The sequence below is a fragment of the Stylophora pistillata genome, chromosome 13 (genome assembly GCF_964205215.1).
Source record: "Stylophora pistillata chromosome 13, jaStyPist1.2, whole genome shotgun sequence".
Taxonomy (NCBI): Eukaryota; Metazoa; Cnidaria; class Anthozoa; order Scleractinia; family Pocilloporidae; genus Stylophora; species Stylophora pistillata.
This window is the reverse complement of record NC_142531.1, coordinates 25,676,484-25,695,861: the sequence shown is the minus strand read 5'-3', so window position 1 is coordinate 25,695,861 and position 19,378 is coordinate 25,676,484. Positions and strand designations below refer to the sequence as shown.

At 36.1% G+C, this 19,378-nt stretch overlaps 1 protein-coding gene and 1 long non-coding RNA gene across 6 annotated transcripts in view; one reads left to right on the top strand and one right to left on the bottom strand.

Annotated features, from left to right (window-relative positions):
* Positions 1-210: 210 nt before the first annotated feature.
* On the bottom strand, positions 211-1,586 carry LOC148718296 (uncharacterized). The gene is made up of 2 exons (XR_015994958.1): positions 1,329-1,586; positions 211-651 (listed from the first exon to the last, which is right to left on the bottom strand). It is a non-coding gene; the product is annotated as an uncharacterized LOC148718296 (long non-coding RNA).
* LOC111326129 (calcium/calmodulin-dependent protein kinase kinase 2) overlaps positions 446-19,378 on the top strand; it is a 20,797-nt gene continuing 1,864 nt past the window's right edge. The window contains exons 1-20 of one of the 5 annotated variants that reach the window (XM_022930064.2): positions 446-587; positions 958-1,045; positions 2,009-2,154; positions 3,213-3,285; positions 4,022-4,085; positions 8,185-8,623; positions 8,807-8,854; positions 9,324-9,377; positions 9,577-9,625; positions 10,666-10,769; positions 11,003-11,039; positions 11,153-11,174; positions 11,656-11,741; positions 11,853-11,926; positions 12,381-12,480; positions 13,077-13,156; positions 17,759-17,814; positions 18,450-18,467; positions 18,818-18,905; positions 19,177-19,305. In XM_022930064.2, coding sequence (XP_022785799.2) covers positions 3,276-3,285; positions 4,022-4,085; positions 8,185-8,623; positions 8,807-8,854; positions 9,324-9,377; positions 9,577-9,625; positions 10,666-10,769; positions 11,003-11,039; positions 11,153-11,174; positions 11,656-11,741; positions 11,853-11,926; positions 12,381-12,480; positions 13,077-13,156; positions 17,759-17,814; positions 18,450-18,467; positions 18,818-18,905; positions 19,177-19,305 — 1,458 coding nt within the window. In that variant the 5' untranslated portion in view covers positions 446-587; positions 958-1,045; positions 2,009-2,154; positions 3,213-3,275. Of the gene's footprint in view, positions 588-785; positions 857-957; positions 1,046-2,008; positions 2,155-3,212; positions 3,286-4,021; positions 4,086-5,677; positions 5,746-6,154; positions 6,206-6,935; positions 6,977-8,184; positions 8,624-8,806; positions 8,855-9,323; positions 9,378-9,576; positions 9,626-10,665; positions 10,770-11,002; positions 11,040-11,152; positions 11,175-11,655; positions 11,742-11,852; positions 11,927-12,380; positions 12,481-13,076; positions 13,157-17,758; positions 17,815-18,449; positions 18,468-18,817; positions 18,906-19,176; positions 19,306-19,378 lie in introns of those variants that run through there. The other 4 variants (XM_022930065.2, XM_022930062.2, XM_022930066.2 and 1 more) reach the window with 4 other exon arrangements.

The window sequence follows — 19,378 nt, the reverse complement described above, 5'->3', positions numbered from 1 at the left end:
ATTTGTACACGAACCCCATAATATAATACCATACTTCACAGAAGGTAACATTACACTAAAATAAAACTTTCAAAGGACATTTTTGGGCAAGAACCTTATGCTTCAATAAGTCTATTTTGTTCGCAAAGTTTTTCTTTAGTTCCAGCATATGCGGTATACACGTAAGCTTGTCATCTACTGTGTGATGGATGTCCTCCCCTGGGTGGGATGGGTGGATTTACAGAGGGCCATGTGTTAGAAAACTCTTTACTGGGTTAATCATGTATTTACCCTCTTGAAATAAAGAACATTGTATTGTATTGTATTGTATTGTATTGTATTGTAACATTGCTGTTCTCTTGCTTTCAATTTAGTATCGCATGGCCAATTTCTTATTCCTCGTTTATCTACTCCATGCAATGTGCTCCACTCATTCCTATTATCACAATATAGCAAGGAAATGCATATAAAATGAAGCAACTACCTTTTCTCTCACCCTTCTCCTCTCTACCTCTACAACTTCCGCTGGAGAACGGAAAGCGATAATGGTAACTACTTGGCGCGATAATAATAGTCTCCCGCAAGGTGGCCAGGTTCCAATACTGAAGGTAAATTTCCATTCTTCTCTTGCAAAGAAGGGTAACATAAGTAAATTCAGTTTCTCTCTTGTCGCTAAGTATGAGTAAAATGAAAAAGACAATGTACGGTAAATTGGAAAAACAACAGTAAAAACGATCAAAACGATGAAATACAAATGTAATGAAAGTCACGTGTTTCCGGTATGAACTCTGTTATAACGCGGGCTCACTTTCACTTGGGTTTGAATTCCAAACAGTCTTTTTATTTGCAGTGATATTGTGGATGTTTCATTGACTTTGTGAGCTTTGCTTTGGTCCTATATTGATTTAAGTTGAATGAAAATTATTGTCTGTATTGTTGGGTTAGTTTATGTACATTTTTTTTTAATTCCGAACTAAGTGCAATGCAACACAGGAGGACGGAAGAGCCTTTGTCGTCTTGGTAGCCAAGAAGCCATAACAAAGCGCCGACCTATCGCTAGTTGATGGTAAGCAATGTTTCTTGGACACTAACCAACTTTCTTCTACTGATTCTACAAACCCCCACATAATGCAAATAATAGGTATTTTTCATTTTTTCACCCTTGTTTCTTCTCTAGTTTGGAAGCCTCATAAGCTAAGATTTCTCAATGTACTATAGCCTTTGTTTTGTGTTTCGGTCTTGTGTTTTTGTACATTTCTAAAACATGACTTTAGATCGATGTCTTTATCTAATGATATTTTCGGCAGCCTTTTGTTGTTGGGTCTAGTGAATGTTACAAGATGACGTACCCGTCTCATGGTCCGTCCTTTCACGTTTCTTCCATGGTTTTTGCTTTTACCGAAGCCATAAAATTAACTTGACCAAGTTACGTACGTCGGAGATGTCAACTGCTCTTTTAATTTTGTCAGCATTTGTTTTCCTGTAGTATATAAATATTACATCACAAATTCTTTCATTCCCCAATTTTTCGTGGTGCTAAAAGCCTAGTCTGAAATGTTTTCCTCCACAAAAAAGCGGTGTAAAGGCCACACTTCAGCTGCACACTGCATTTCACCTCTGTGAAAGAATACTTCGTTAATGTTTATTATGAGCTCTCCTTAAGAAGTGGCCTTCATTATACTTTTAGCTATGCAGAAACTCCACTTGTAGATATCAACTCTGGGTAAAATAAAAATCAAACGCACCGAAAGAATAGTCTGCAAACCTTTTTTTCGGACTTCACTCCATACCTTTTACACCCTGAGCATATGTTCGTCCATGCTTTATGTACTGCACCTTACCTATCACCTCTCTCTGTGAGAGAAGTTAACTCTGAATCCTATTAATTACCACACTTTATCCTGAAGTATTGCAGATTCAACCAGTTTTTGAAAGTATTTTGCTCACTGTTTTGATGTTCTTCATGTTTTCATCTCTCCAGAACGACCTCTCAAATACTTTTTGATAGATTTTACTTTTATTTTCCAAGGACACTAATTTACATACCATAGCTGCCAAACATTAAAAAGAGGGTGATTTAGTAAAAGATAGCATTTGGTGGTAATTTGAAATCGAAGACCTTAATTACCTCAGTCTGCAATGGAATTATCTTACTGCAAACCAAATTGCTACAAGGTGAGTCTCTTTTTCAGTGGTATATAATAACTCTTTACACCCTAACATCAGTCTGCATATTCTCCATACTGTTCTCTTCACATTTCATAGGGTGCTGGCAAGGAGGATGTGCTTAACAATCAAGAGCCTCCATTATTGTTAACCATTTTCCAATATTCTCAGGACCTTAATGTTTGATTCAGGGGTGATACTTGAGGGACAAATTATAAGCTAGTCACTCTTAGGGATTAAAAGGATAATGCAAATCCTGCCTTCTTTTGTTAAAAGCATAAATCTTTGATTTCCCTTTTTTATATTTCACAAATGAACCTAAGTCTTTTTTATATGTTGTCAAATAGTTGAATAGTCAAGTATGCAATCATCGTTATTATTACATTGCTCACAGCGCCTGTGGGCAAGATGAAGCAAATCTTGTATTCTGATTGGCTACCCGAGCGGGCAAGATGTACCCATCTTGCCCATTCGGGACTGCCCGCATTGATCTTACACATGAAAAAAATAGAATTAGAACTACATTCATAATTCTTGGACAATTTAGGCGATGGAAATGGAAAAAGTGACAAAGGATAGTTAAAACGAAGAAAACAGAAAGGATTCTTGTCACTTTGTTGTGCTACAAACACAGTTGGCTTTCTTTACTGGCTCTCAGAGTTAACAAGTCATTCTTAATTCTTAATAAAGGGAAATCTTTTTGCAACATAATAAATCCTTTATTAACCAAGCTTATGCAGTCAAGATGGCTGGATATCAGCCTCATTCTTTTTTTGCATTTTTATTTCCTCAACTTTGCCTTGGTCCATAAAAATGCCAAAAAAGAACTTGGCTAATATCCAGCCATCTTGACCTCACGCTTGGTTAATAACGCATATATGTGTCTACTCAATCCTTATTCTAACTTATATTTCTGATTTGGATTCACCAAACACTTAAAGAACTATCATTTTTTTTGTTGTTTTTACTTTAATTAATTGGTTTTTTTTTTTTGGTGTTTTTTTTTTGTTCCAAAGAGCTGATTTATTTGCCTCCGTGTAATTTAGCCATTGTCCTTTTTTTCACAGACAAGAAGATTTACAAATCCCTGTATGGGCAGATAGTTGCAATTTTCTCTTCCCTGTGGCATTATGGGAGCAGGTGGTCTAGCTTTTCTTTAATTATTAGTATACTTATTTTGGAGGGTTATTTATCTTAAATTATTTCTTATTATTTTTGAGGTAGTAAGTCTAATTCTTTCTTGAAAAGTGGTTCTTGAAGTTTTGGGTTTAAGGGATGGCATTTTATAAGAAAACAATTCTTCATAGGTGGTGTTTTGTTGCAGATTCAAAGCAAACTGAATATAAAGATTTATACAAAAATAAGTATACAACAAATTATACATGCTGTAATGAACAATTGGATCTATTTTCATGTGGGATAAAATGGCAGTAGTTAAATCCTATTTCAAGGGATGTTAATGTCACCTGCTGTTTATGATTATTCTTGTTATATAGCAACCAATAAGAAGCCTCTTTTCACAAAGTAGTGGTTAGTGTCCTGTTTTTATACACTGGTTAAGTGGTTGGATATATTTAATACAACTATAGCTTTGTTGCCCTATGAATTCAATTTCAGTCAAAAAAAGTGTAACAACTTTGTAAAAAATAGAAATTACTCAACAGACAAAATTATCTTTGAAATGGGTTCGTTAAAGGTAGAGTGAAGTTGTTCTAGTAAATCTAAGTGGCTATATGTTAATGACTTGAATTAACTTTCTTCTAGTGAAAGTTATTCTTTATGAAGAACTTACAGTACTTTAAGCTTCTATATGAATTGAAGGGTTCCCATTGGCTTTGTAAAATTTTACTGAATTGTTTTTTTTTTCTTCTGACAGCATGTACTTGTCAGCCATGTCAGGTTATTGTAACAGGGGAAGGCAAACTATCTCCTAACAACAGGTTAGTGGTGACTGCTGGCCACCGACTGAATAATAATAATAATATAGTTTATTTCGGACCACTTGCAGCCTAAGGCTGAATTACTGGTACAGTTTTAAAAATATACACTCTGGAAACCTAAATAAATAAATACACACAATACTTTACACAGGTTGATACTTAACGGTAACAAAATTTTTAAAACGCTCAGTTCTGTGCGGTGAGAAGATTTGCCTGATCGCAGACACATTTGCGTTGTGCTGTGAAGTACCTGCTCATGAATTTGGAGGTATAAGGGATGGCCGAATTTTACGAATAAACTGCTCGCATGCATCTGTGCGAACATATTACAGTGATCAATGTTAGCAAACACTGTTTCTATATTCCTTGCTAAAATTATGTATGTTCAGCTTTTTTAAGGAATAAAGTTTCTTCATTTACTTCAAGTTAGTTTTCTACATTATAACATATGGGATTTTTTAAAAGACTAAATGAATTTTTTAATCAGGAAATGATCTTGAGACAGTCTATAATCAATTTTGTAGAAAATATCTTTATGGTTGCACAATTTTTAATCTTAATGACATTATTCAGTAAGCTTGCTGGTGTGCATGTGCTTTGTCCATTCATCAAATTTGAGACATGATTTATAATCTTTTTGTTTTTTTTTTTTTTCTACATGTCAAGAAATATTCATACCCATTAGCTTAAGTAAAATTTCCTAATTAAATATTTATTTTAAACCCTTAATTAATGAAGAATTTGCATACCTCTCCCTAATCAAGTGTAGCTAATAATAATCAAATGTACTTTGCTTAGAACTGCACTGCATAAATTGATATTAGAAATAATGTATCCTTTTTAACTGGATCAATAGTTGGTCAGAACATTATTGATTGTAAATATATAGGAATGGTAAGCCCTTCTTATTGACACAGTTTTAGCAGATCAGCTATTAAGGTGCAATTTATTGCCTGCAATGAAGTTGATTATTTTTCTCAGTCTCTCCACCCAGTATGTGCAATAAATCTGAATATTTTTTTGGTCTGTAAAACCTTAGGTTTGTTTACAATTCAGGTCTTCTGTTTTATCATTGTTCACAATAGACAAGAATATGAATCAAAATGTTTGTAGGATCCCAGAATCAATAAATAATGTACAAGAGAATCTAGAAGAAATAATATTTTATTTCACATGCTTTTGCTAAATATATAATTAGCTATGGTCAAAAAATGCATTCCACACTAAGATATTCAGGTTTAGTGGGTTAACAGGAAGAACGTTTCATTCAATCATTTCAATGACCTGGAAAAGTAATAAACTGAAAGGCTCTTTAGCTTGAGATATGTTCATTCTCATCTAATTAAATTCAGGGTATGACATAAAAGAAAAATTTAGTATGAAATTTTAATGATTCACAATGATCTGTGAATATCTGAATTTTTTATTGTCTAAGTGGGTGTGTTTGGAAAGATCTTTCTACTGCCTCCGAACTTTTTAAGGATTGAAGGTATGTAAACATGCTTGAAAAAGAAATACATTCAATGAATTGAGACTTGTTCATCCCCCTCATTTTGGGATAACTTTCATATTGGGTGATATTTTAACAGATTTCAAGATGGATTTCCTTGAATATCATGTCTTTCAGCAGTTTTAGTTTAGAAGTCACCGTGTCCAACAGGTACCTTCTAATACTTTGAGTTCTGATAACTTCTCTTCAATATTTTCTTAACAGCTATAGTTTGTTTTAGATTCCTTTAAAGTAACAATGGACATTTTCGTTCATTGCATCAATGATTGACAGGAGTTTTACTTTTTGGAGCATCTAGTGATCACTTAAAATGCTTAAGATTAGTTATAACCTTCCAGTGATTATTAAAATATTTCATTTTCTTTCAAGTTACAAGACATTAGTCGATCCTTTTAACTATTTAATCAAACTTACTTGAATTTATTTCAACCTGCAATTCTACTCTTAATCTATTAAAGGATTCCTTGTGACTGTTATATCATACTTCACAATCTGCATTTTACAAGTCTTTGTAAGAGTTTTTCAGGTGGATTGTTTTAAAATTACATTTTATATTCAGGATGTCAATCATGAGTACCATCTTTTTTGTTCAAATGGTTCTCAGTTACAGGTAATTCATATTGATTATATACAGCCATTTGAAGATTAATAGTAGTTTAGATTTGAAATATATTTTAAATCCATGTGTTTTGATTGAGCCCACACATACTGTACATGCTTGTTTAATTACCACAGATATTGAATTGTATATGTTTTGAATTACAAACAGCTCCTGTGCTGTTGCTTTCTTATACATTGTGTGTAGGAGGAGAATTGATGGTGTGATTTCTTATAGGTTTTACAATTACAGCAAAATGTTTATATATTCACTGCTCTCTTTTCAACATTTAAATTTGACAATATTTAAATCTCAACTCAATTGAGTTTTGATTCATACTTTTTTTTTTTGTGATGCACTACTGTAAATTAAACCGAGACAAAGGAATGCAAGTAGACAAACAATGACCTTGTGGTTTACACAGCATTTTATTAAGGGTGTCTTGATGTGTTTAATGTCATGCTAAACAACAACAATAGGTGAGCTTAATGTATTATTGTAATGCTAATTACTCTTTTCAATCGGTGGGCAACACTTATTCAATGAAAAAAAAAAATTGAAGAGTCAGAGCCAGTAGAACTGTGCTTAATTTATCTGTTGGATACCTGCTGTTGAAGTGACCCTTAGATGTAGGCTTTTTCCGGTTATCTTGTACATGGCTCACAGTGTACAGAAACAAGAGAACATCTACCTCTTTTTTTTTAAATCACATCTTTGTGACACAATCATTATATGTAGTCTCTCTTGACCTGGCAACATGAATTGGTTCAAAAAACAACTCAGGTAACTTGTTTGCATTATGATGTGTGGGGTTTGGTTTATGTTGGGAACATATTTCACAGAGAATGCTCCATGTATAACACTTTGGAACAAGGTGCTCCAAAAATACATTGTACATGAATTTTGTCAGTGAAGGATTTTAAGATGCTGACATTGATTTTAAACCAATATACATTATTATGCAAGGTAACTCTCAAAGTAGCTGCCAAGCCCTCTGCTTTGTGACTGAAGAAGGATTATAACAGCAAGAAGATTGTTTAACTTCACAACTCTCTTGGCTCATTCTGTGCTCTATACATAACACTCAGCCAAATATTATTGAATGAATATTAATGTGTTTCTCTTGAAAACTGTCTTGCCTCTGTGAATTCAATGTAACTGAAAGTTTCAATAGAGTCCAAGAAGCCTCATTGATGAATTTGCAAGCAAGAACTGAAGGCTGTTGCCAAAGAAAACATCTACTATTACATAATAACATAATAATGACTTTGGAACAGCCAAACCTAAAAGCAGATCTGGGAATGCTATTTTTCACTTAACTGATCACAGAGGTCTAATGTACCTGTTTAACAGGTTATGCACTTGAATAGGTAATTGTCAAAATTCTTTATGTTGTGAGTTTTTCCTTTCTTAATGTTATTTCAAAAGTAGAGACTTTCAACTCTAAACAAAATGTTTCAGGATCCAAAGCATGGATATGATACTGAAAGTGAAGAAGGTAGCAGCATACTTCAAAATCTCTTAAACCTGACACAGTTTGAATCATTTGCAAAACTTACCTCTGTCAAGTTGCTGTATTCAAAATTTAGTTTGGATTAAATTTGTGTAGGGCCCAAATTTAGTCATTGAAAAAATAACAGCTCAGGGCTCAACACTAAACTTTTCAACTTACTAGACAAGTGGCTAATGACAACTTAGATGTTACAACAATTTCAGTTTGTTTATTAGCCAAACTGGCTGGTGGAAATTGTAAAACACCAGTCAAAACTGAAGTTCTACTAGTCTGTGGCCAGTTGGCTACCATTAGTGTTGAGCCCCGACAGCTAGGAGATCTACCGTACAGATGTACAGAAATATTTGAGTACTGTGAAAATGTTTTTTGAATTGTCTGGAATTCCTTTAGTAAATGATAACTAACCTTGCTAGCTAGTTAAAAGTAAATTATGCTCTATAAACAGGAAGTAAATTAAGTATGATTTACTTAATTCCAGGTCTGTAACTCAGTCAGCAGGAGGAACAAGCAATGGCACAAGGAATGCTGGATCAACTTTTAACAGAAACAACAAAGTATTTGCCTCCAAGGGTAGTGCAGATGATGGCAGAGAACACAGTAAGGAAAAGGTTTTGGTAAAGAAAGATTCAAGTGTACTTAATGCAACTCCCAAAACACAGGTCAGTGCTGTAGAGGAAAGCAGGTCAAATGTAGGAGAATCCCAACCAACTATAGCTGGAAGACTAGAAGCAAGTTTTGCATCTTTAAGGCGGAGTTCAGCAACTCCAGATTTGCTGAACAGCAGCAGTGTATTTGATCCATCAGAAATACCACACATTTCATCTAAACCAAGCAGCGCAGGCTCAGTATCATCCTCTCCTCGTCTCAAGAGACCTCCTACTAAAGAATCCCGCAGTGTCTCCATCTGTGAAACAGAGGTATGTCATCCTTGTAGAACATATAATCTTCAAATGTATATGGCGGTGGTTGGTGTCATCAGTATTACTTTGATAATGCTACCATTTTCTTTTAGATATTAAATAAGCTGGACTGTTTAGTGGGTTATAAATGTCCTATCTTAAAGTATGTTTGATGTTAATTTGTTTCCAATCTTTCATCAGAACTTTCTTCAGCTCAATCAGTATCGACTTATGGATGAAATTGGAAAGGTGAATAAAAGTATCATTCAATCAGTCACTACATGTTGGATTTTTCATGGCAAAAATTGTTCTTATTGGTGAAATTGTGAATCAGAGAATTTTTATTGCAAAAGATTCATTATATGTACCTCTTTAAATGTAAAGTTGAGCTTGGGATTGTTTTAAAAATATTGATTGTCAAACTTCACCTGTCTTTGAAGGTGATGATAATTGTGCACATTTAATTTCTGAAATTTCATTAATTTTTAGCAATTTATCATAAATTTATAGACCATGTCCAAAATAGGATTGTTTTTTTCTTTTTTTTTCGCTTAGTATGGATGATTAAGGTACTATTAAAATTGAGCTGATTTTACGAGACTTGTTTAAATTTAGGAGTTAAATTCGTGTCATTGTCTTTAATCATACATGAATAAGTTCAAAACATCCTCATACCAGTTATTGTTTATGTCACAAATTTTCCCTTCTCTATTTCAAGGGCTCGTATGGAGTTGTTAGACTCTGCTACTCTGACTTTGATCAGACAAACTATGTAAGTATGACAGAATGAGTAATGATCACATTCACACTAGCTTTCCTCACCCCTACATTTATTGCGAGCCAAAGAAAGGGCTTTTGCTAGTTATGAAATTGACAGAGTCTAGCTGTTATCTGTATACCCTGTATTGTTCTTACGGTCTGTAGAATACAGAATCAAACAAACAAGTTTAAATCTAAAATTTTGTTGACAGGCAATGAAAATCATTTCAAAGAAGAGAGTGATGAGAAAGGCTGGCTTAAGTAAGTTTAGGATGACTTGATGACTTTTTATAAAATAATGTTAAAGTCACATTCCAAAGTCCTGAACCTCCAAACAACTCACATGAAAGTTAGTTAAGAAGTCACTATCAACTTACTCAGAAATGAGTTAATTCTTGGTTTACATGTGACATCAAAATTAAAAAAATAAGGAATTATCAATCCTTTTTAGATTTAAGTTTAGTTAGTTATTAGAACAGCTGAGGATTTATCTTTTTACAATTTTGAGTTTTAATAGGTTTTTTGTTTTGTGTTAAAGCAAGATTCAATTTCCAAGCTTTTGCGTGACACAGTATTAAAATGGTGGCTAAGAGTGCTGTCGTGTAGGTTAAAAAAAGTGACTTATCCACTGAGATTTCACAATCTCAACAGTCCTTGTGTGAGAACAAGTATTCATAGACATGTTTATGAGCCTTCAGAACACAGGTACAGACTTTGACTTTTCATAGCAAAGCTGGATGACATGTTTTTGTTAGCATCTGGCTGCCATATTTTTGTCCCTTGAGGGGCACAAACACAGCATCTCCATACAAAGCCTTTAGTTTTAAATTTGAGTAAAACATTACATCAAATATCTACCACATGAAACATTGCACAGACCTGAATCTTTGAGAGACTTTTGAATATTCATCTTCTTTTATCTCTTTGATTCTTGATTTTATTTGTTGAATGGTTTTGATGATGGTATGACAGTGAAAACCGGTAATACCTTTCCCCCCCATTGTTTTGGCAACCTGTTTTGTTCCAGAAATTTCCGTAATTTGTTCAACCAAAATTTAACCCTGGGTTTATATTGCACTTTGCATAGCTGGGGCAAATTGTCTTGATGCAAATTAAGGTATCACCCATTTAGAGCTATACTCTTCTTGTTAATGTTAACATTGTATTCCTATTTGTCAGTTAAAAAGGTGTTTTTTACCTTTTTTCTTTTATTTTTAATAGTACCATTGGTATTTTTGATGAAAAAGTTGTGCTGATAACATATTTACTACCTCTTGTTTTTGCGGTTTTCCCTCTCCCAGGACGTCCGAGTGAGAAAGGAAAAAACACAGGATTGGAAAACTTGCAGAGAGAAATTGCAATTCTCAAAAAAGTTGATCATCCCAATGTTGTGAGCCTCAATGAGGTGTAGTAATTTCATGCTTTAGATCTTTTTTCTACTATTGAACCTCAACAGTTGTAGGTAACCAAATGAAATAGATATCTTTCAAACGAGAAATTCCTCAATCTACTCCCCACCTGAAACTAAGAGTTGATTGGATAAGTGCCACTTTACAATAATTATTTTACAAAAATGTACAGTCTCGTTCAACTAAATTAACATCAGCATTTACTTAATCATGGTTTTACCTGCGTTAGGTTTTAGATGATCCTTCTGAGGATAATCTCTACTTGGGTAGGTACCGTAATTTTGAATGTTTTGGTTTTCCTTTCTTTCCAAAAAATATTCTGGATATGGTATGTTTTCAGCTTAATTTGTGCCTAATATTCTTTCTTTTTGTTTGTCAGTGTTTGAGCTCATGAATGGAGGGTAAGTAATGGTTACACCTCCAATATTATCTCTTTTCCTGAAAGTCTGTTTTCTTGCAGGGTGGTGTAGTGATGTTTAAGCTATGCAGCATACAGTAACATAATTTATTCAAATAACCAAAATCCCAGACTGTAATACATCCATGTTGACATTCAGTTTTTTCTTTTCTCATCTTTGAGCCTGAAAATATCTCTTTAAGTGATGTTATGATCACGTCTGTGAGGCAAACTGCATGGTAAATATTTGTGAAACACTAACAGTGCTTTCATCTTTTGCTCTTACTTTGCAATCACCATGCATTCCTAGCGGTAACTGGGTTTTTCCCTTGGTATTTGTATTAGTTAACATGGAAGTCGTACTTTGTTGTACATTTTTTCTGGGTTAAAGAAGTTCTGATCGGCTGAACTATTAAAAAAAATCTGCGACTTAACAAGTCAACTCATATTCTTCATTTTTTTGCTCTCATTTTTTATCAAAATAGAGAAGTGATGGAGGTCCCTGGGCCAGCCTTGTCGGAACAAGAAGCTAAGAAATATTTCATTGATGTTGTGTTAGGAATTGAATACTGTAAGTTCTATTCAGTAGTACTAATTCCTGAAATGTCTTTTCATTTATGATCATTAAAGGAGTTCTCACAAAATCAATTTCAAAAGTGATTTACCTTTTGTTTGTTCAAAGTACATTGTCAAAAGATCGTCCATCGAGATATAAAACCATCAAATCTACTGTTGGGAGAAGATGGCCGTATCAAGGTAAGTCATAGAGATACCTACTATCTAAATTTTTATAGCATTTGGTCAAACTTAATTCACGCTTAAAATGTTTAGAAAATTTATTTATGATTGTGATTGGTTTTTCTGTGCTCTGCTTTTGAAGTCACGACAAGCTCACTCAAGTGGCTAAATTACAGGCTCTTTACTCATTGCGTGTGCTCTTATCTGCCTCCAAATTATTCCTGTACCAGAACCAACTTTTGGGTAAAATTAGGCTAAAGATATATCGCCTATTAGGATCAGTGGATTGGGTCAAATTTAATGCTTTGCATATAATACACAAGTAGAAAGAGTGCACAACGAGTACATTCGTCTCAAGTTTTTGTTTTGATTTGTTTGTTTGTATTTGAAAAGGGGGAAGTATTTTTAATCTGTTTTGGCTGTAAGCCCATATTCACTGAAGTTCTAACAGCAAGCTTACATTTTATCCCAGATTGCAGATTTTGGAGTGGCTGATGTCTTTGAAGGCGATGATGCGCTGTTGAATAAAACAGCGGGCTCTCCAGCTTTTATGGCTCCAGAAACGTTACAAAGTAAGCTCAAACTTTGTTTTTATTAAATCTTACTATTAGAGCGTTCTTCATTTTGATTTGTTTTTGGTAAGCGCGAAATTTTACATTCAGAAACTTTTTCGCTCCCAAGCTCGGCCCAAGGGACAAAAAAAGTGTCTAATCACAGCGAGCTAACTAGAAGTTGGTTGAATTGTTCTTGTGTGCAGAATGCCTGATGTCATTTACCATTGTTGAATTAGGGATTCATAGGTTGTTGTATTGGGGTACTTTTCTTAACTATTTATCCACACAGGGGTGTAGGATTTTGTTTTTCAACTTCGCTGAGTAAAACTGTGGAACAGGTGAACTTGAAATCATTTTGATTACTACACTGTACATGCTTTTGTTCTTCAATTTCTTGCCAGTTTCATCATCATGCTCCTCATCAACATTGAGCTGAGCCAGCAAAAAATAGACATCAAACAACAAAATTCTTTTTTGAAACTTTTTTTGATATATCTGAGTACACACAGTGGTCATAACTGGCATGTTAACTGTATCTGTCTTACATTTTGAAGCAGTTATCTGAAAAAATAACTTTAAGTAATTCAAGGGTTTGGTTGGCAACTTTTGTTTAGGCACACGGGACAAATACAGTGGAAAAGCAGCCGACATATGGGCACTGGGAATCACTCTTTACTGCTTTGTCTTTGGCAAGGTAAATGAATAGCTTGAAATGTTTTCTCTCAACTCACGATGAGTTTCATCAGAGAGTATTAATGTTCAACCAAATGAAATTGAACTCAGTTTCTTGGAATCCCGGCCGCAGGTCGTACTTAAAGGTTTCATTGACAAGTGATTTAGAGTGTACAAACACGTCACTCCGTCATGTCGTGGTCGTGTTTGTATTAATTAATAAAAAGAACTTGGAGAGTAAAACTGACAGTTGCATTTCAATTCTTTGTGGATTGCTTTTGGACTCGTGCTTCTTGTTATGATCTGGCGATGTTTCTTCAAATCCTGGTTCTTGGACTCATTTGGATTCAACCCTAACTTGCTTTATGCAAAATGTAAGAAGCCTTAAAGCCATTACCCGATCCTCTGGTTCGTCTTTTGAATGCAAGAGAAACATGCTTCAAGACTTCGCCTTCAGCTACGACCGCTTGACCTTATCTTCTTAACAGAAACATGGCTCAATGATTCTGTTACTTCCTATGAAATTCTACCGTCTGGTTATGATATCTATCGCAAAGACCGGTTAAATTAAGTTGATGACGGAGTTCTGACTGCAGTTAAATCGAGCTACATCTCAAGCGGGCAAGTAATTCATGGCAGTCTCCATATAGACTCCCTGTTACCCAGTCACCCTGTGTACCCATGTGTACCCTGTGTATCCTGTGTACCCATGTGTACCCTGTGTACCCTGTGTACCCTGTGTACCCTGTGTACCCTGTGTACCCTGTGTACCCTGTGTACCCATGTGTACCCTGTGTACCCTGTGTACCCTGTGTACCCTGTGTATCCATGTGTACCCTGTGTACCCTGTGTACCCATGTGTACCCATGTGTACCCTGTGTACTCTGTGTACCCTGTGCACCCATGTGTACCCATGTGTACCCTGTGTACCCTGTGCACCCATGTGTACCCTGTGTACCCTGTGTACGCTGTGTACCCATGTGTACCCTGTGTACCCTGTGCACCCATGTGTACCCTGTGTACCCATGTGTACCCTGTGTATCCTGTGTACCCATGTGTACCCTGTGTACCCTGTGTACCCTGTGTACCCATGTGTACCCTGTGTACCCTGTGTACCCTGTGTATCCATGTGTACCCTGTGTACCCTGTGTACCCATGTGTACCCATGTGTACCCTGTGTACTCTGTGTACCCTGTGCACCCATGTGTACCCATGTGTACCCTGTGTACCCTGTGCACCCATGTGTACCCTGTGTACCCTGTGTACGCTGTGTACCCATGTGTACCCTGTGTACCCTGTGCACCCATGTGTACCCTGTGTACCCATGTGTACCCTGTGTACCCTGTGTACACTGTGCACCCATGTGTACCCTGTGTACCCTGTGCACCCATGTGTACCCATGTGTACGCTGTGTACCCATGTGTACCCTGTGTACCATGTGTACCCAAAAACGGTTGGGCCACGCATACATTTCCCTCCTTTAGGAGTTTATTTCAAAATTCAAGCGGAGCATTTCAGTCCATTTTATATGGGATTTTCCCCCCAGGCTAATAAAATCATAATAAGTTATTCATAATTCATTTGTGAACGTACAAAACGGGATTGTGTTCGGCCAGAGAGCTTCCATTGATTCCAACTGATGTTTGCCAGGTTTCCTGTATACATGGTATACAGAGTACACTTGGGTATACATGAATATACTTGGGTATACATGAATTTATTAAAAACTGGATCATTGGATAATGCAATTTAAGACTTTTTATTGGCATTATGGTATATCAGCCAATATACCATGGTCTACAAATATGGTCAGCGTAAGCGTCAGCTTAAAATCAAAAGGGAGCTAAAAAATGCAGTTTCTTTTACAAAATAATAGTTTCTTGGGGGCGTTTTTAATAAAACAATTATTCCACTCGCGCTTGTTGGATATGAGATGATTATAGCCAACTCGGCGCTACGCGCCTCGTTGGCTATCTATAATCTCATATCCAACGCGCGCTCGTGGTATAATTGTTTATTATTAAAAACTGGATCATTGGATAATGCAATTCAAGACTTTTCATTTGCTTAGCCATTATGGTATATGAGCCAATATACCATAAACTACGATATCGTAAGCGTATGCCTAAGCTTAAAATTGAAAGGGAGCTAAAAATTTAATAAAATTTAATAATTTAATGTAGCATTTTTAATAAAACAATTATTCCACTCGCATTTGTTGGATATGAGATGATTATAGCCAACTCGGCGCTACGCGCCTCGTTGGCTATCTATCATCTCATATCCAACGCGCGCTCGTGGAATAATTGTTAAATACAGGGTGTACAGGGTACACAAGGTAGACAGGATATACGAAGTAAACAAGGATATACATGATATACATGGGTACAAAGTGTATAATGGGTAAACAGGGTACACAGGGTATACATGGGTACAAGGGATACAGAGGGTACACAGGATACACAGGATACACAGGGTACACAGGGTACACAGGGAACACAGGGTACTCAGGGTACACAGGGTACACGGGGAGAATGGGTAACAGGGAGTCTATAAGGAGACTGCCATTAATTACTTGCCCTCAAACGAAGTTTACCTCCCTTCTGAATTAGAAGTTATTTTGGTTTCTGTGCAAATAAATCGCAACAAAAATCTTTTATTCATAAACTGTTACCGACCCCCAAACTCCACCGAATTTATTCCCAAGTTTTACTCATTATTGTCAAGCGTAGACCTCCCACTGTATGCTGGAGCATTTATTGTTGGTGATTTCAATTACCCTGATATACATTGGATTGAAGGCTCTGGTTTCATTCACTACTTCATTTAGTGGAAATGAACAAGCTCTCGCTAACCTCCTCCTGGACTATAACTTTTTTCAATTCGTCGATCAGCCCACTCGTAAAGCCAACTTATTGGATTTAGTGTTTACCAATTCTCCAGAGCTTCTGTCAAGCATCGACTCTGGCTTTCACCTTCAAGATGTTGGCCTGCCTTCCGACCACTACCCGGTTATATTTGACATCGCCGCTCCTGTTAGACTCAGGAATTTTGATCAAAGATTACGCTTCGATTTTTCGAAAGCAAACTTTGAATTTTTGAATTATCTCGCATTGTTGCCTCTTGGCTGCGGCGTAAACAATATCAAGTCCCAGGAGGAACTGGACACGCACTGGGACTTTTTGGTGCGATCTTGTTATTTCAACCATCAATGATTCTATTCCTAAAGTGAAATGTCGTAATCCTAATTTTCCACCTTGGATTTCCAAAGATCTAGCCAAAGCAATTAAGAAAAAGAAAACTCTATGGAAAAAAGTCAGAAAGACCACTGATGCTTTGCTTCGCGAGAAATTCCATAGAGAGCGTCAAAGAATCAAGAACTGGACTCGTGACTCATATGTTTGTTGTTTGATTTATCATCTACGGGTTTATGTCGAATTAATTTGATGGCCTGCTCCCAGTTGGCTTGTTAGCTCAATTGGTAGAGCGCTGCACTAGTATCGCAGAGGTCAGTGGTTCGAATTCCGTACAGGCCTGAATTTTTTTCAGGTCGGATTTTCACTATTGCTTAAATAGTGCTTTACTGCGAAGGATCGTGCACATATATAAGAAAACACTTTTTTCGCGACATTGCTAACGAGGCCTATTCTAACCCTAAGAAATTTTGGTCCGTTTTTTCCTTCAAGAACCGTAAAAAGTCCATTCCTGGCACCATTGTTTATGAAGGCATGGAATCCAGCACTGATTGCGCCAAAGCTGAATCATTTCTTCGTTTTTTCCAATCTGTCTACTCTGACCATGGCTCATGTACTTCCCCTTCAGTGGTCGGAAGTAATCCTCTAATAACTGAATCTTTGAATTTGATCGAAGTATCAACCTTTGAAGTTACTACACTGTTACAAGAGCTAGACTGTTCTTAAAGCTCCTGGTCCTGACAGTATTCCTACTGTTGTGCCTCACAAAATGTGCCTCAGCCTTGGCTCCTTCCATCACAGGCCTTTTCAACGGTTCCTTCGCTAATGGACACTTCATCTCAGCTTGGAAAAACGCAAACATATGCCCTGTCCATAAGAGAGATAACAAGGCAGACGTAGCCAATTATCGTCCTATTTCACTTCTGTCCATCCTGTCCAAGATTCAAGAAAAATGTGTCCTGATACTTCTTCTCCCACACATATGTGAAGCCCTGGAATGGAATGCCATTCCTGATAATATTAAGTCACAGGCTTCCATTTCTTCTTTTAAAAATAAGTTAAAGTATTTCTTCTTTGAAAGGCTTAAGTTGGTATTTGATGGAGACAACATTCGTTCATATAAGTTAATTTGTCCTAAATGTCGTAGAGTTAATCGTATGAATATTTGTAGTTGCTAATTGTTGTTACTTTTCCTCTTTTCTTATGTAAAAAAAAAATATATATATATATATATATATATATATTTTAATGGGTACTTTGGGTTGGGATTGGTTTTCCACTTTTTTCTTTCATACTCGGGGTTGGGTTGGGTGTTTATATTTTATAGGGGACCTAGAGTCCTATTGTATTATCACCTACCCTCGGGCGAATCATTAAATAAATAAATAAATAAAACAATTCAGTCAGAGTATTATTACTTGTTCCTTCAGGTTCCATTTGACGACCCAAATAGGATGGGACTGTACGAGAAGATAAAGACTGAACAGTAAGTTACCCGGCCAGTATGTTTCATTTAAAACTATCTCCTACATGGACACTCCATTGCGATCAAAATTGTAGTTCTGAAAAAGCTCTTAGCCTATATCCTGGTAATGGCAGTCGATGACTATAAAACAATATAATTCTGTTCTATCGACTGAGTTGATAATGTAAATTGGCCACGGTAAAGAGTTAAAGAGCTGACGTTTCGAGCGTTAGCCCTTCGCTCTGAAAAGGGTCAACGCTCAAAACGTCAGCTTTTAAACTCTTTAGGGTAGCCAATTGACATCATCAACTCAGTTGATAAAACCAAATGATCTTGTTATACTTCCCCACCGACGCAGCACCACAGTTTCTTTAGAAACTCAACCCCCTTTATTTGTTGTTAACAAAAAAGTTTTTTTTTTTTTGTCACACTTACTTGATTATAAGCTGTCCACGAGTAGACGCCATAGATTCAAGCAAAATTACAGATAAACGCCGCCCTCCAATTAAGAAGGAATCGTTAATGTTAACTGCAAAACTTTTTCTGCTATTTATCCCGACTTAGCTTGTTTTCCTAAGATTGATTGTATGTGTGTTAGAAGGTTTTGTCTTAAATAATCTTCCTTTCCTTTCTTTTACATTTGTTGCTACTTCCAGGCTGACCTTTCCAGAAGAGTAAGTACTGCTGCCCATTTTCTCTCTTAACTCAAATTTTTCAGTTTTCACACAAATCAACTATCTCACCTCATGACTGCTTAGTGTCGCAAACTCACCCCATAAGATAGAATACTTTACCCTTCCCCTTCCTTCGTTCAAAAGGAATGCTTGTTCTCCCTTCTCACATTTCTGAAATCCATTTCCCGCGTTCAGTGCTTAAATGAAGTTTTATTTTGTAGCATCATCCGATACTCGTTACAGAAAATCACTGTCTCAAACAAAAATTTTGATTATTTAACCTAAGGTACGTTGGACTTAAGTTCATTAGTTACACTTTACACACTGGCATCCTTCTTTACACTTTATAGGCCTGTATTAAATCCACAGTTAGAAGATCTTATTTTGAGAATGTTGACAAAAGATCCCAGTGAAAGAATTACCATACAACAGATCAAGGTATGTCGACAGAAATTTGATGAAACTGATGCAGAAGTTCTGAGCGAGCTTGTTGCATTGCAACAAGCCGAAGTCTTAAGCGGTAGTAGACATTTTCGTGCAAATTTATCTTGGCCTTGTGTCGATTTTTGGATTTTGGAGGTCGCCATGTGTCCTCAATGAGCGGTTGATTTTGCTAAGTCAGCAAAAGCTAATTTAAGTTATATTACTGATGTCTAAGTTGATAAAATACGCAACTCCTAATAAGCTACCTATTTTTATCGATAACCAGGAACATCCGTGGGTTACTTATGGCGGTAAACATCCTCTTCCAACCACTGCAGAAAACTGCACTGTTATTGAAGTCACTGATGATGATATTCAGAACAGTGTAAAGTCTATTCCAAAAATCAAGACCCTGGTAAGGAAAACATTCTGATTGAACCAGTTTTAGCCTCGTTTGTATTCGTGTTCAAGAAAATGTCCCCCCACCA